Source organism: Pinus tabuliformis, chromosome 6 (assembly GCF_031772625.1).
Source record: "Pinus tabuliformis cultivar Carrire ecotype Pingquan chromosome 6, CPIR1, whole genome shotgun sequence".
Taxonomy (NCBI): Eukaryota; Viridiplantae; Streptophyta; class Pinopsida; order Pinales; family Pinaceae; genus Pinus; species Pinus tabuliformis.
This window is the reverse complement of record NC_142292.1, coordinates 560421539-560438145: the sequence shown is the minus strand read 5'-3', so window position 1 is coordinate 560438145 and position 16607 is coordinate 560421539. Positions and strand designations below refer to the sequence as shown.

The 16607-nt window shown below is 37.2% G+C and overlaps 1 protein-coding gene across 1 annotated transcript; it reads left to right on the top strand.

The window, feature by feature from the left end:
• The first annotated feature begins 293 nt into the window (after window positions 1-293).
• On the top strand, window positions 294-3890 carry LOC149259746 (UBP1-associated protein 2C-like). The gene is made up of 7 exons (XM_089455113.1): window positions 294-456; window positions 1038-1161; window positions 2098-2113; window positions 2334-2477; window positions 3300-3493; window positions 3640-3715; window positions 3807-3890. The coding sequence occupies exons 1-7, from the start codon at window positions 294-296 to the stop codon at window positions 3888-3890; spliced, it is 801 nt and encodes a 266-aa protein (XP_089311239.1).
• The last annotated feature ends 12717 nt before the right edge of the window (window positions 3891-16607 follow it).

The following is a 16607-nucleotide window of genomic DNA, read 5'->3' as shown; positions in this document are numbered from 1 at the left end:
TAAATTTAAAAAAATGAAATGATTACAGAAAAAATGTTTTTTATTCTTTAAATTAAATCTAATTTATAACACATCAACTTTTAGCAAAGTGAACCACCTTATATATTTATTACGCCGTAAGGTGTTCCTCTTTGAAATCAACTCCCCTCTTGTCCATCTGTCATCATTGTGCACCATAAGATTATAAGTTAGACGATTGAAAATGGTTCAACCCTTTGATCCAGAGAAAGTAGTTACCAATTCATGGTAGAGTGGTATTCGATTCCAAGGCATAGGTAACGACATAGGTCATAATGTCAAGTCGCAATACCCTGGACACCATCGCCATCACCCATTGTCTCACGGCTATGCGAAGCTTGGAGGGCAAGCAGGACGCCGCAACCACCATATTCAGCGTTCTCGTCCTGGAAAGAATCTACAAGGCCATAGTAGGTGAACTCAATGACGTTGTCAGAGGTCTGCTAGATTTAATCCACCAAGAAATCCCCTAGTACACCAAAGATTCCCTAAAATCCCTCTTTCTTTTGGCTCTTTATCAGCTGCATAGACTGAAATTGGTGCCCTCGGGATTCGAATCCCAAAGTGCGCCAAGGATTCCCTAAAAACCCTCTTTCTTTTGGCACTTTATCAATTGAATAGGTCGAACTTGGTGTCCGTGGGAGTTTTTTTGGTGATATTTTCATCGTTGCTGAATGAGGGGTTGGGAATCATGGAGGATGCACTGACTGTTATAGCCCAGGTAGTCGGCTGCGGTGAGATGTATACTTCTGCATCAACTGTATTTTTTTTCTCATCCATTCAGATCAAATTTGTATTTATATGAATGTTTCTGCTATGTTTTGAACATCAATATTCCACGATTTAAGTTAAAATACTTTTGCCATGTCAAAATTTGATGTCTTCTCTCTTAATTTTTTTTTTTTCTCCAGAGTGAGGTTTGTATTACTGAAGCCTATCTATGTATTGTGCCTTTGGTTCTTGCATGGATGATTTTCTTCTTGGTGAATGGATTTACTGGAATGATTTTCATTGCAGAGGTTCTTCATACCCTGCAATTGCAGAAGAAATTAAAGATGTTGCAAGCAAGGACCCTGCTCATCGGAAATTGTTTGTGCATGGATTGGCTTGGGAGACTTCTTCATTATTTAACACCTATTTTTGGTAACTTTTATATCCATTGTTGTTTATTGTATAAGGGAGGATTACTGTAAGAAATCTGGCAGTGGTGAGCACAGGTTTTGGTCAAAGTGCACATCAGGCTCAAAGGAAACTTTACATTGGTGGTCTTTCATATGACACGACTAATGATAAGCTTCTAGAAGTTTTTTCCAAATATGGAGAGATAGAAGAATGTTCAGTTGCATATGATAAGAATATAAACAAATCCATATTACAAACATAATATACATTGGTTTTCTTTATGATGGGTAGTTTAACATGCTTCTGTTGTTAGAGATTTATGCATGTTTTTCCAAGGCCTAGCTCATTTGGCTATATTTGTCTTGGTTAATGTCGTATGTATTTGTCACCAAAATGCGATTTGCATTTGTGACTTCCAAGACTGTGGAGGCTACAAAGTTGGCTCTTAAGGAACCAAACAATACCATTAATGTAAGTAATAGCTAGTACTCGATAATGTTGGTCATATTAGTTGAAGGGAAGTTATTGATCTTGACACCTATGTTCTATGCTTGCCATGCAGGGAAACACTATTACTATGAAACTTACAGCTGATGGTCAAAATGATCTCCACAAATGCATACACCTTATGGACAAGATTATCCAATCCCGAACTCATATCATAGGCCAGGGCCACAGGTATCCACGATTGGTTCCATCAAGACTGCACACAACAGGTGGTGGAGCACATCCTAGTCGAGGCTACCCATACTATAGCTCGACTCAAACTGGCTTTTAATCAAACAATTTTTTTATTGAGAAATATGTTCATCAAATCAATGGAAGTTAGTTTGGGATTCTACTTGCATTAACAATTTCACTAGACTATGAAGTAATACTAGTGGAGTCCAATTGATGGCAGTCTACTCACTATTTTAAATTTCCATTGGTTTGTTGCAACTTTTGATGAATGTGAAGTTACACATTGTTTGAGGTCAATTTTCTAAAATTCTGTTGGAGGAAGAAGAAATTCGTTATCATCTATGCCATCAGTGGTGTTTTCCAACCAATACACACTCCTTCATATATTTAAAATATTGTGATTTCTTTGATAAATCATTGCACTCCTTCATATATTTAAATATATGTGTTGCCTTGAGGGTGATATATGTTTTGAAGCCAGGTGAATGTAATGCATGTATATTTCCTCTCAGGAGTTTGAACAACATGGGGACATTGAACAAGGCTCTCTTATTATGGATAAGACATCAGGAAAGTCACAAGGATTTGGCTTTGTCACATTTAAAAATATGGATTCTGTCCAAAGGGCATTGAAGGAGCATAGCAAGATTATTAATGTATGTATTTTCTTTGTCAGTGTTGTAAATTTTGTTTTTTTTTTTTTATGCTTTATATTTGTCCACCGATATCTTATTGAATTTGAAGGATACTTTCATTAAAGGATTGAATTTGAAGTATACTATCATTAAACAATTAAGCACATTTATTTTCCCAGTTTCTTATGCATATCAATATTGTATCTCATGAATACTTGTGAGGCATCTTAACCATTGTTTTCAACAACATTATAGACATCCATACATTTAAATTTGAAGGCCGCCCTCCAGTACCTTGTGATGGTTACGATCTATTTCAAATAGAGAAATCATTGTTTTATTTGAAGGCATCTTCACCTAGGACATTGATACCTCCTTACAATTCTAAATTGTATTTATTGTGCCAGTAATAATATCTTTATAGTTTTAATTGAATATGTATATTGTAATATCACTCAAATGGATGAATAGTTTATATGTTTGATTTTAGTAATTTAACAAGTTGATCTTTGGCATCTATTCTCATAGGCTCATTATCCTAGGAAGTAAGCGATTTTTTAAATTTTATTTTGAAACATATTTAACTAATGTTGGGGAGACAACAAAATTTAACTTACCACAAAACCCCAAACTTGTTTGAAGAAAAAGGAAAGCAATCCAACTATTGTTTCTAGAAGTGGTATTCCACTTATATATTCTTATTTTGTTTGAGTCTTGAAACTTCTCAAATTATATAGTACTCCATTGTTACATAGGGTGGAAGATCGATCATCAAAGACCTCTCATTCATTATTTAACACCTATTTTTGGTCATTTTTATATCCATTGTCGTTTATTGTATAGGGGAGGATTATTGTAAGCAATATGGTAGCGACGAGCACAGGTCCTAGTCAAAGTGTAGATCAAGCTCAAAGGAAACTTTACATTGGTGGTCTTTCATATGACACGACCAATGATAAGATTCTAGAAGTTTTTTCCAAATATGGAGAGATAGAAGAAGGTTCAGTTGCATATGATAAGAATACGAACAAATCCATGTCACAAATATAATATACATCGGTTTCATTTATGATGGGAAGTTTAATATGCTTCTATTGTTAGAGATTTATGCATGTTTTTCCAAGGCCTAGCTTGCTTGGTTGTATTTGTCTTGGTTAACGTTGCATGTATTTGTCACTAACAGGGGATTTGCAATTGTGACTTTCAAGACTATGGAGGCTACAAAGCGTGCTCTTAAGGAACCAAACAAAACCATTGATGTAAGTAATAGTTAGTACTGGATAATGTTGGTTATATTAGTTGAAGGGTAGTTGTTGATGTTGACACCTATGTCTTATGCTTGGCATCCAGGGAAGGACTGTTACTGTGAAACTTGCAGCTGATGGTCAGAAGGAGAAGTTATCATCACAACCTATAGTACCTCTACAAACGTAGACAACTTATGGAATAGAATATCCAAGCTTGAGCTCATAACGCAGGCCAAGGCCACGGGTATCCACAACTAGTTCCATCAAGATTGCACAAAACAGGTGGTGCAGCACGTCCTAGTCCAGGCTACCCATATTATGGTTCGACTAGAACTAGCTTTTAATAAACCAAAATTTTTATTGAGAAATATGTTCATCAAATAATTGGTAGTTAGTTTTGGATTCTACATGCATTAAAAAATTTAACTAGATTGTGAAGTAATACGACTAGAGTCCACTCGCTAGCAGTCTACTCAATATTTTAAATGTCTAATGGGTTGTTAAGAATTTTGATGAATGTGAAGTTACACATTGTTTGAACTCAATTATATAAAAAAAAATTGCAGGAAAAATAAATTTTTTATCATATGTGTTAACAATGGAGTTATCCACAAGATGATAGCTAATTCCGTATAAAATCACCTATGATGAAAGTAGCATAGTTTTCATCGGGAAAATGAGAAGACCTAGGGTTAACTAGATGAATGATCATACTTCTTAGGTTAGGGACCAGCACTCCCGTCTAGAAAGGAAATCCATTCTTTTGTGTAAGTCTAAAATGGGATTATATTTATGGAGGAGAGTCCCAATGACATATTATTGATTCAATTACTATGCCAAGAAAAAGAGAGTGAGATATTTTACCAACCAAGAAGAACGCAATTCTGGAAGAAATACAACCCATTTCATCATCAATTTTTGCTGACATAGAGCAGAGATGATAGGAACCATTTAGTGAGTTAATGAGAAAGAGGAATGATGCCTATACGGAAGGATTCTCTACTATAATGACTATAATTAAGGTTGGTCCTACCTTAGTCTCATGTCCTTACTAGGGGATAAAGGCTACCTTATCTTTATCCCTATAATTCGTAAATGAATGGAACATCAAGGACCCACTTCTAATCGTAATGGCTTGGTGGGAGTCCATTGCGTTAGTGTCCTTTGAAGTCTTCTAACTTGAATCATCCTGCTTCACATATGTTTTCCCTAAGCATGTATACTTTAAGAACCCCATAAGGTGTGGATGGGTCATGGGTAATTTGGGGCATTAATTTCCTATCTAAAGTATGTATTTCAATTCCCTATCTCTAATGTGGGATGTGTTCATTAGGCCTCGATAAAATAAGAAGTATTCTCCGGTGGCGTTAAGCGTCTCTGATGTCTATAGTAAGGGAGTGCTCTCCTAGGTGAGAATGAATAAGGAATGTCGCATGAATAATGATAACCGTCTAAATTGGCAATGTTTGATAGTAAAAAATCCATTGTGTAGGGTTGTAGATAGATTGCTCATCTAGGTATCTGATCACAAAAATATTGACTGAGATGCACATAGACTAAGGTGGTCTCTACTAGGTGATGTCCTAAAAGTAAAAAAGTTATGCTATCCTAGGCCTTAGTGATGCAAATTTTAGTGTTAGTGATGGAAAGATTGTTTCTCGTTCCCAATATCGATGAGGTAATGTGATAACATATATAATGAAACAAATGATGTATACCTTAATAAGCGCTTGACCTTTTCAAGATATAGATTCATATATTAGCCTCTGCCTCTGTATGTATTCTGCCTATCCTACTAACTACTATCTTTGCTTCTGTTCCTTGTCTCTACTGGCCCTAATTGCTCTGTGGTTTTCCTAGCCTATCCTTGCCTATAGTCTTTATTCATGTTTTTGTTTCTTCCACCCAGCTCAGGATCTGAGACTAAATGTATAGATCTCTTTATATTCGATGCTCCATTTTTCATTTGGTGAGAGCATATGAATTCATGGATATTTTGCTAGTGAGTCTATCGTTGAAGATAGCTAGATCACTGAGAATTTTATTGATCGATTATTATAGAGAATTGAGAGAAAATGTCATGCTACCGTCATCAAATAACTAGATAAATCCTCCAATTTTATTTGATAATTTGAGCTTCTTGATTCAGTCACTCCTGGTTCCCAATCAATATCATCTACGAAGAATCGGTATGCAAGATTACAAAAGAATGTGTAAAACTATTCAACGGGCTCATCGGGTGCTTTTCTTAATTTCAGAATTTCTTTGTTGAGTACTTTACGGTCAAAGTGATTGAAAGCATCGTCTATCTCTGTGATTGGATGAGCAAGAGAATGAATAAATTTTTCAAGTGGTGTGGCACACCAGTGCATTGGGTGCCCTCGAAGCATGTAGACGAACAACACGCAGCTCATGTACTCTTCAAAGATTCCATGTCTTTCGCATGAACCTACAACGACGACCGCATGCCTAACTAAGGCTACGTGGCTTCCACCATCATATGTTTTATGTGACAAGTTATCCGAGATCTTTTCCGAGATAATGAACTCATTTCCATAAGACATACACTCTGGAAGAGAAACTCTGTAGTTAGTCATGATGGATATGTAGAGATTCAAAATAGATGTGAGGACTTAGCTTTTCATATGGCCCTCCTTCTAGCACTAAAATGTTGATAGTGTTGGACCCGCCAACATGCAAGGGGATTGCCCTGCTAAGAAGTCCCAATTAGACCTCAGATCCTTTGGTGTAGGAGTCTTAGTGGTGGGTCGTACGGTAATGCCTTGACCGCGATTTCACAAAGAGGCAAGTAATATAACTCTATTGGTAGCAAGGGTGTGACAGTTGCGGTGAGCTAAGGAAGGTGCATGAGAGTTTCTAACACACGGGGGGATGAGATGAGTTTTCCCCTTGGAAACCTGTCATAGCATGGAGTTAAGAAGGGAACACATGAGCAAAGATGCATCACAACATAGAAGGCAAGTTAGCTTGCAATCCAAAGTGATGGTTAAACCAACAGGACATTTCAAAAAGATTCATACATACTTATACAGAACAGTAAATACATGCATGCGTAAGCAAACAAATACATATATCATTTAGAGTAAACTAGATAGCATGGAATATAATATAACATATGCATGAAATGTGTCTACTTTGTTATATTAAGAAGTGTAAGTTCCAGTCATATAATACATCCATTTCCAACTACTAGTTCCGACAGTGGAACTTTACAGTCACAACCACTTGCTCCTCTAAAGTGATATACTAACTCTGCATAGTGGAGAAGCCAAGGCTCGTTACAATATTGTCCAAGCTCTCCCTAAGATAGTCCTATCAGAAGCTTGGGTGACAAAAAGCCTTTACAATGAGTTATGACTTTCTATTTATAGCAAAGGGTGGGGTGACCCTTGACATTCTCGTTTGTGACAATTCATCTACCCTCATGACTCTTCATCTACTCTTTAACTGTTACATCCAACTATCGACACTTGAACTTCCACTTAACAAGATGTTACATTACAATGCACATGTTGTCATGTGAGTCAAAATAGTTTGAGCAAGCCATGCAAGACATCACTGACACTCGCCCAATTGAGGTGAAACCAACTCTTTGACATGCTTGTGATGGTGAAGGTGATGAGCTAATGCCAAGATTGTTCATGTGTGATGGTGTGCATGCGCTTCATGGTGACATCTTGTTGAAGTGAACTCTTGCCTCCATTTCATCCATGTGCATTGGTGTGGTTCCTCTGTCCAACTCATCTTCTAACATGCACATGGTCTTCTTGGGTACATCCAAACCAGCAACACACGGATGCATAGTGTCCATGTTGATCTTCAAGTGTGTGTTGGTGGTCCTGCACATCAACTTTCTACTACATGTTAAGGTCCAGTCAGACTTGGTTCTTGTCTTTGCCTCGGCGAGTGTTCCAAATGGGTTAGATCACATGCGTGTGCACAATGACATGAATGTTGTTGAACTCCCTCGCATGCAATCAACAACACTGCTTACCATGTTTGCTCTGTGCCAGCTGCTGGGATGGATCTATAACTTGTATGGAAACCATTGTAAATGTGTTGCTAAGAGGAAGAAGGACACCTATGATACCTGGAGACATGGAAACACTCATGGCAATCAATCTATAAGTCAAAAACCAAAACAAACTTGAGAACTGACTTGCAACATACCTGTGTGACTGGTCATGAAGGTTGCACAATTTCTTCCTAGAGGTCAAAAGACTGACTACCAAAATTGTGCAAGGCATAGTCTGGGCTGTTGGGAGGCTGACTCACTGTTGGAACTACACAACACAGTCCAGCCTGGCCTGCTGAGGACTGAAACTACACAATGTGTAATTTCGATCAGTAGTGACATGCAACTAACAAACTGCATTGTGCAGTTTTTGGGGCCAATGGGACACTACCTCCAAGAATTGCTCAATGCAAGCCTGGAGGTCACTAGATGGCTAGGCTTGCGCAATTTCTGGAGGGAAGGCAAAGCCTTCGCTTCGGCAAATGCGCAATGCTAAATGGGCAAGGCACGGTTCAGGCTAAGACAACCTGGTCTGACCGACGAGCGACTGAAAACATGAGAAGTCTGAATGCATGGTGAGATGAGTGCAAATGAGAGTGAATGATCATTCATGCAAAGAGCAAGTGCAAGATTCAAAAAATAGGAAAGCATGCAAATGTGTGAAGTGAGTCACCGCAACGATGACCATCGGTGCAAAATAGTGTCATGCATGCGACAACAGTGAGATGCAAACGAAAACTGAAATAGTGCTAGTACAAGCTAGTATGTATGTAAATGACACCAAGCACTCACTGAGATCGAGCTAACAACACTCACATAAAGAAAAACGCAAAAAGCAACAAAATCACACCGCAAGTCATGAACAACGAGCTTACCCCAAGACAAGTGAGTTAAATGTTCCAACGACTCCTAGATGCAATGTGGGATGCCAGAGCTACAAGGTCAATGTGAGGAATGAGCTCTGTAGCATCCAGTTGATGAGTTTTGATAATATCGAGGTTGTGACGCGTATGCCACAAATCTATGAAAAGTGACACTTGGCGAGAAGTTTTTGAGATGATCCTTGCATGTAACCTCCAACTACTAAAAATACATCCCTAAATCAAGGGATTCCTTTGCATATGTTGCCTTGGAAGGAGCATCCCATGCATGCAAATCAGTTTTTCTCGGTCCAGGAGGGAAGTGATCAACTCAACTACACATGCAAGAAGCTTCTCAACTGCTAGGAGAAAATGCGCATCTATGGGAGGGAGCTGGGCTGGCTTGCGAGGAGATTTGCAGAATTTCAGGGTAGAGCAACTAACTGCTACCTAGGATTGCGCAATTCTTGGGCTGAGCAGCCCTGCTAGGAAGAATTGCACAATTCTCTCAGTGAAGCTTGACTGTCAAATTTCCGCAATTTTGGAGCCCAACAGGCTACCAGACATAATTGCACAATTTTTATAGGGAAGGCTGGTTGCCCTCCGGAATTGCGCAATTTCTCAAGGGAGCTACTTAGCCTATATCTGGACCATGTTTGGTGAAACATCTTGTGAGGGGAATGCAACAAGCTCTGATGGACAGGCTGTTATTCTGCAAGAAAAACACTGAAGCTTGTGTACTTGATGAAGAAAGACATGTTGCTGTAAAATGTTGGTAGGGAGGCTCCAAAATGAAGCTAAGGCAAAATTTTGGAGGGTGTTTGTAGTCGCTACAACAACAGGTTAACAACATTTTTTAAACCTTACACAAAGAAAAGTTATAGATGCCATAATCCAGCTGCAATAAAGTTTTTCCATGTTATGGAATATCTGTGAGATGAGATCAAAGTTATAGATTCCATAATCCAACTACAATAAAGTTTTTTCACATTATGGAATATCTGTGAGATGAGAATTTTTGATATAGAATATTTATAAAAATTGAATGATCAAGATTAGAGTAAATCTGAAAATGGAAACGTAAGTTATAGATGCCATAATCTAGCTGCAATAAAGTTTTTTTACATTATGGAATATCTGTGAGATGAGAATTTTTGATATAGAATGTTTCTAAAAATTGAATGATCAAGATTAGAGTAAATCTAAAAATGGAAATGTTGAGGTTTTCTCTTACACCAAAATCTGAGGTATTAATAAACTTCTAACTTATTATCATTACCTTTTGAATGGTCCCAGGAATGTATGTGTCTTTCCAATAACAAATCTCATTGAATGTCTTTCAAATTTTAAAGAAACTGGTTAACAGAATTTTTGGGAAGTTTAGGTTAGTTAGACTTTAAACTTTACACAGACCAAAGTTATAGATGCCATAATCCGGCTGCGATAAAGTCTTTTCGTATTATGGAATATCTGTTAGCTGAGAAATTTTCATATTGAATGTGTATAAAAAATGAATAATTAAGATTAGAATAAATGTGAGAATGGAAATGTTTAGATTTTTGGTTATACTAAACCTTGCAAGCATTAATAAACTTCTAATTTATTATCATTATTTTTTTGAGTGGTCCAATATGATTAACTATTAGGTGAATGTGGAAATCGAACCAAAAAAATTTTGACTTGTTATCTTATTCCATTTTTAATATTCTGGTAAAATAAATATCCTTGTATCCCGTTAAACTAATCTTTCTGAAGCTTAAATAATTGTAGGTTATCTATATAAATATAAATGTAATCGGAGGGACCCGAGGAGAGTCGACTTGCAAGAAAACTTCTAAGTAGTGTCGGCAACTAAGCTCCTATTAAAATTTGTTCACTTCATCATATATAACCCAAATCCACTTATACAGAGACTTAGAGGCGTTCGTACACTGAATGAATGGGAAACCTATGATAAGTAACTACACTCTCCTGTCTACCATTCGACAAATTTTGCACGGGCTAACATATTTCTCCTAAGTTACTTTTGATCATATTTACATGTCAAGAAACGCTGAAGCAAACACCCTCTCATAGGCTTGAATGGAAATGGACCAAGCATCTGGAAATTGCAGAATACAAAGAAGGTCAATCCTGATAATATTTTTTTTGTTACCCTTGAAAATAATTGAACCATATAATCTCTTCATTTGCAGTTTGAACCAACAAGATTATGTGATATCAGGGGTCTTTTCCATGCTTCCTATGTGAAATCTAAATTCTTGAAATTTGATAACTATAATTTATATTTACACATAAAAAACCTACAAAATTTTATCAAAATATTACAAAAATTTCCATAATTTTCACGGGAAAAAAACATTCGGTTAGACTACGGCGTTAATTGCATTTGCTCGTGGTGTATGGATGCAGATGATATTTTCGCTCATGGCCAATCACATGTTAAGTCTTTCAGCGCGCGCAGCACTCGAGAATATGAAACGCGATTTTTTGGTTATGATGAAGGGACTTCACAGGCTTCCGTTGAGAGTCCCTGGCACAACTTTTTACAAAAGCTTGCAGGTACTATTAGACATCCGGACTGTCATTCATATCACATCAATTCTTTCACTTACTTAGGTTTAGGTTTGTTAAAGAAAATTATTTCTGACCATGAAGATTTTCACAACTTATAAGTAATCTCGAATGTTTTGCCTTGATTTCATTAACATGTTTCCAAATTTTGATATTTTTTTTATATTTTTTTTAAGCTGTTTCGCAAGAAAATTTCATCAAAATCAATTTAAATCAATTTTTTAAAGTTTGTACAAGAAATTCGAATCAAAATCATCTTACATTTTTTATATTTTTTTCAAAGCATTTGACAAGAAAATTTCATCAAAATCAATTTTCTCAATTTTTTATAATAAAATTTCATCAAAATCATTGAAAATCTATTCTCTCACTTCTTTCTTATTTATTTGATTTGTTTTATTATTTTTTTAATCTAATTATTTTATTATTATTTTTAATCTATTTTTTATTATTTTCATTAATTTATTAAAGAAAATCAATTTTTTTACTTAAATATTTTTTATCCATTTTTATTATTAATTATTTTAGTATTATTATTTATCCTTTAAATAATATCGTTTTTTAGTACATCCCTTATCTGTAATATCATTTTTGAATATATAATTTTAGAGAATGTTGCATTGCAAAATATTAATGACATTAAAAATATTGTTACTTTAAGTTTAAAGAGAAAATGTGGTGTGAGAAAGATTTAGTAGCTAAAAGAAAATTAAGATATTATAAGGAGGTCATCAACCCCACCCTAGAAAATCAAAAATATCTCTCTGTTTTAACTAGGTCAAAAAAGAAAATTAATATAGCCAAGATTAGAACGAACTCCCATGAGCTCCATAGTGAAACGCGTTGTTGGGCAGTTCCTAAAACACCATGGATGGAAATGATTTGTCATCTCTGTCAGAATCTGAACATCGAGGATATAAATCACTTCCTCTTAGAGTGCCCCCCAGAACCACATTAGATCTCAATTTCATAATCTTTGTTGCAATAGTGACCTTCCTAACCTTTTAGGATGTCAAAATTATAGTGATCTCGAGAGGCTTCTCTCCTAGCTTTTTGAGTATAGAAATAAAATCTTAAATCAAACTAAATAATTCTTTTTTTTAGGTCTGAAAGACCAAAGTTTGGTCTCAGTAAACTTTAACCACCACCATCAACATCATCATAATCTACATAACTTTTTCATAAATAAAATTCATCAAAATCAATTCTTCTATTTTTTTTAATCTATTAACTATTAATTTTATTAATTCATTAAAAAATCTTTTATTCACTTTAATTACTAATTATTTTAACACCATTATTTATCCTCTAAATAATATCAATTTTCCTATATATCCAATATCCATAATATCATTTTTGAATACATAAGTATTTGTGTGGATTTATATAGGCACTCTTGAACACTATAACTATAAATAATATCAATATATCAATTTTCCCGTACATCCGATATCCATAATGTCATTTTTGAATAATTATAACTATAAATAATATCAATATATCAATTTTCCCGTACATCCAATATCCAAAATGTCATTTTTGAATAATTAAGTATTTATGTGTATTTATACAGCAACACAGTTTGAACACTATAACGGTAAGGTTGATAATAATTTTTATTTATTATTATGGAGTTGTTTTTAGTGAATTTTTTGTTGGGTTTTTTTATTTAATTTTTCTAAAATTTGATAGGAATTTATTGAAATCACAAGTTTGATAGGTAATCTTTGCACAATCCAAGTGTCTAAGAGTTTTTTAAAGTGCTGAATCCATATATAAAATCAAAATCACAAGTTTGATGGTAATCTTTGCACAATCCCTAAGAGTTTTTAAGGTGTTGAATCCATATATAGAATCAAAAACCCAGTTTAAATAACACAAATCAAGATTTTACCTCAAATTTTTCTGCCAAATTCCCGTACCAGAAAATCCAAAAAATCACACTAAAAGAAACTCCGATTATGTTTAGTTCAAAATTACAATACTTAGTTTATTTAAGAAAAAAATAATTAAAATATAATATGTTTTATTAACAGCACCAAGGTTCAAAGGTAAGGAATTCATGTGACCAAGGTTCCATGGAGGTGTTCTACATTGTTCATATCACTAATCCTTATCGGTTGCATTTAAAAAAAAATAAAAAATTATGATACAACTAGTAGCCTAGTTGTATATGATTCGATTTGATGACAATCATCACAATCACATGCCATTTCATTACCTTAGCACGCTTTTATTTTGCGATTTATTCACTCGTTTCCCACCATCAATGAAGCTTAAAATATCTATTTTCTCCTCAAGACACGCGTTTGTCCAATTTAGGTTTTAAGAATAAATAAGCCAATGGAATTTATGGTGTTAGGATTGTTATTTCAAACCACCATTATCATCATTTTCAATCCATTTTCAATATCTATTTATTTTTATTAATGCTATCTATTGGTGTTTAGGACTATAAGTAATGTTAAGTTTATTTTTGGAATTTTTGGTTTATTGATGATTGATTAAATGTTTATGTGGAATATAATGAAGGTTTAAAAAGGAGTTTGTGATCAAGTTGAGAAAGATTTTAAAATGTCTAAGGATTGATATGTGTTTTTTAGTTGTTGCAAATTATTATTATCATTTTCATTCCAATCTCAATATCGATTTTTTTCCATTAATGTTATCTATTTATATTTAGGACCTCATCTAATCGTAAGTAATGTTAAGTTTCTGAAAATGTAAATTTTTGAGAATTGTGGAAAACGGCCGGAGAGCTCTGGAGCGAAGCCGGAATGCTACGCGTCGTCTCCCATGGAACCTCCCTGCCGCACCCACAACCAATCCATGCTCTGCAAGTAGCGACCTCCACCGACCACTTGGCGCCCATGCGCATTTGACGTTCCGCCTACAAGAAGACTCTGCCACCCTCGCATGCAGGTTTTTCCCCACAGAACAATGAACGTCGCCATAGCAAATCCTACTCTGAAACAGCCTCTGCTTTCGCACCGAACTGGGCCACCTGCAGTTCCTATCCTGAATTCATAAGCAGTCTTTTATGCTCTGAACCCCCGCCTAAGCCAGACTACATCCGTCTTTTACCTGCTTTTCCATTCCTCTGGCCTTCCTGCTGAACGGTTTTTCTGGTTCATGGTGAACGTGCGGTTCGTGCATATGGGTTTCTGCTCCAGGTAAGTCTCTACAAAACGCTTGCTTGCATTATCATGTTTTCTGTCTTTCACAGGTATTTATAATTTCCTCAATAGTATATGCTTTTGAATGGTGATTGCCTAGCGGTTATACATAGACTCTAGCTCCCTCCCATCTTGCCAGAAGGATGTTAAAATCTTTCTTCTGCAAGCTTCGGAACCATTTCATCATTTACAAGCCCTGCAATGATATCCGCTTTAAAATTGGTTATTGGTGGTGTATTGTAAAAGTCTACTGCTGCTGCATCCTTTGTGATGAACAGCCTCAGTAATTTTTGCTCTCCACAGTCTTAGTCCTCTGCTCTCTTCCTCTGCAAGCTTCCTTGGAGCGAATCGAACTAGGGTCCCCTGAAAATCTTTCCGGTCGTCTCTCCTGGCCGTTTTTGCTTTTCCGGTGCCTGCATGCATCCAGGCATTACTCTCTGCAGCTACCTCTTGTCCGATAGATCCGTTTCAGGATTTCGAATTGTCCTCCGTACATCGAAGTCCGTTCCTCTGATCCTTTCTTCTATTTCACTTGCTGGAACATTTATTCCATCCATAGGCTGAAATTGATAGGTGGTTGAGTCTTGTCAGAACCTTCGACTTAGTCCATTTTTATACTCCTCCTTTGTACTTCCTTCTCGGTTGTGCCCCTTTTGGCGGTGCATGGAGGAAGCATACGACTCCATTGCATCAGAGGACCTCATCAATGCCACCGTCAATGCGGAGAACGCGTGGTCATCTGCCACCCTGGCAACCATGAACAGTCTGCTTGTCAATCCATCTCTGCCTAAAGCAACTCCACGTCACAAGAATATGGATCGCGGGCCCAAAAGGCAGCACAAGGCCGCGAATACCTCCTCCCCTCCACGTGCGATCCGGATCGACATTGCCCAGCTGGATGAAAGACTAGAAAGTCTTCAGCAAAACGCTCTTGTTGGGAAATGGCATTTCCCCGAAATGTCCGACGCCGAAATGAGGACCTGGATAGCCAAATATTGGAAACCGGTCATTGGATATGTCCCGGTTATTTCTAGTCTCATGTGTGACTGGTATTGCTTTCATTTCCTCACGACTGAAGATGCAAGCACAATCCTTTGTCGGCCTTGGGTTTATAAGCGCAGCTTCCTTGCTATGCACAGGTGGTACATGGGTTTTAATCCGCTGAAAAACACCCCGGTTAACAACTTAATCTGGGTAAAATGCCCAAATCTTCCTCTGGAACTATGGTCTCCGGAATCCCTTCAGATGATTGGCAATGCAATAGGCCGATTTATTTATGTTGACCCCTGGTGCCTTGGCGAACGAGATAAGCGAATTGCCTGGATTCTTATCCAGAGAACATACAACGGGGGTTTCCCCGACCATATTGAAATCAATTGGAACGATCAATCCATCTCCCAAAGATTGGATTTTTTGGGAATCTCGTTCCGTTGTGCTGCTTGCAAAAAGACAGGTCATCTGGTAAGGAATTGTCCCAGCGCTAAATTATATGCAAACAGGAAAGGCCACAGGAAATCTTTCCTAAATGGCAGCCAATCGTCTCCTTCCTCCCCTGTGAAATCCCGGGCCCATAGTAATCCACCCTCCCCCCTCCGCCCGACACAAGCCCCCCCCTCTGTCATGCACTCCCCTCCTTTCACTGAACCCTTTGATGACCCCCCTGTTCCTTCTCCACAGCCGGCGGACCCAAAGACTTTCTCCCCCGTCCCACAATATATACCACCGCCCACAAAAGACTTTTCTGTTGGATCTATCCCTATTCTCATCTCCTCTTCGTCCCCGGGGGCCAGGCCAGACAAAGGGAAGGGGAAAATACAATCTGTTGGACCCACCCCTCCAAACTCCCCTTTCTCCTCCCCTGTCAATCTTTTTGACAGCGATCTCGACCTCTTGCAAACCAGGGCTTCTCTTCAGCTTGAACCCCTGACGATCCACAAACCTGGGCCTTGCTCGCCTGTAATCAGCTCGGAATCGGCCAAGAATATTGTGGTCTGGAGGAGGGGTCGAGGCAGCTCTCGACACTTCAGAGGTAGAACCATTGTAACAAATGAAGGCATCCGAAATCTATCTCTTGTTGAGGTCCCTGTTCTTGATGATACATCTTCACAGCCCCTTAGAGCATGCAAGGCTGCCAAATCTCCAAAATGATCTCTGTTTTATCTTTCAACATTCGCGGTCTTGGCGTGGACCCAAAATTCATCACGCTAAAGAATTTCTTCTTCCATTCCAGGGCCTCAATTATTCTTATACAGGAAACG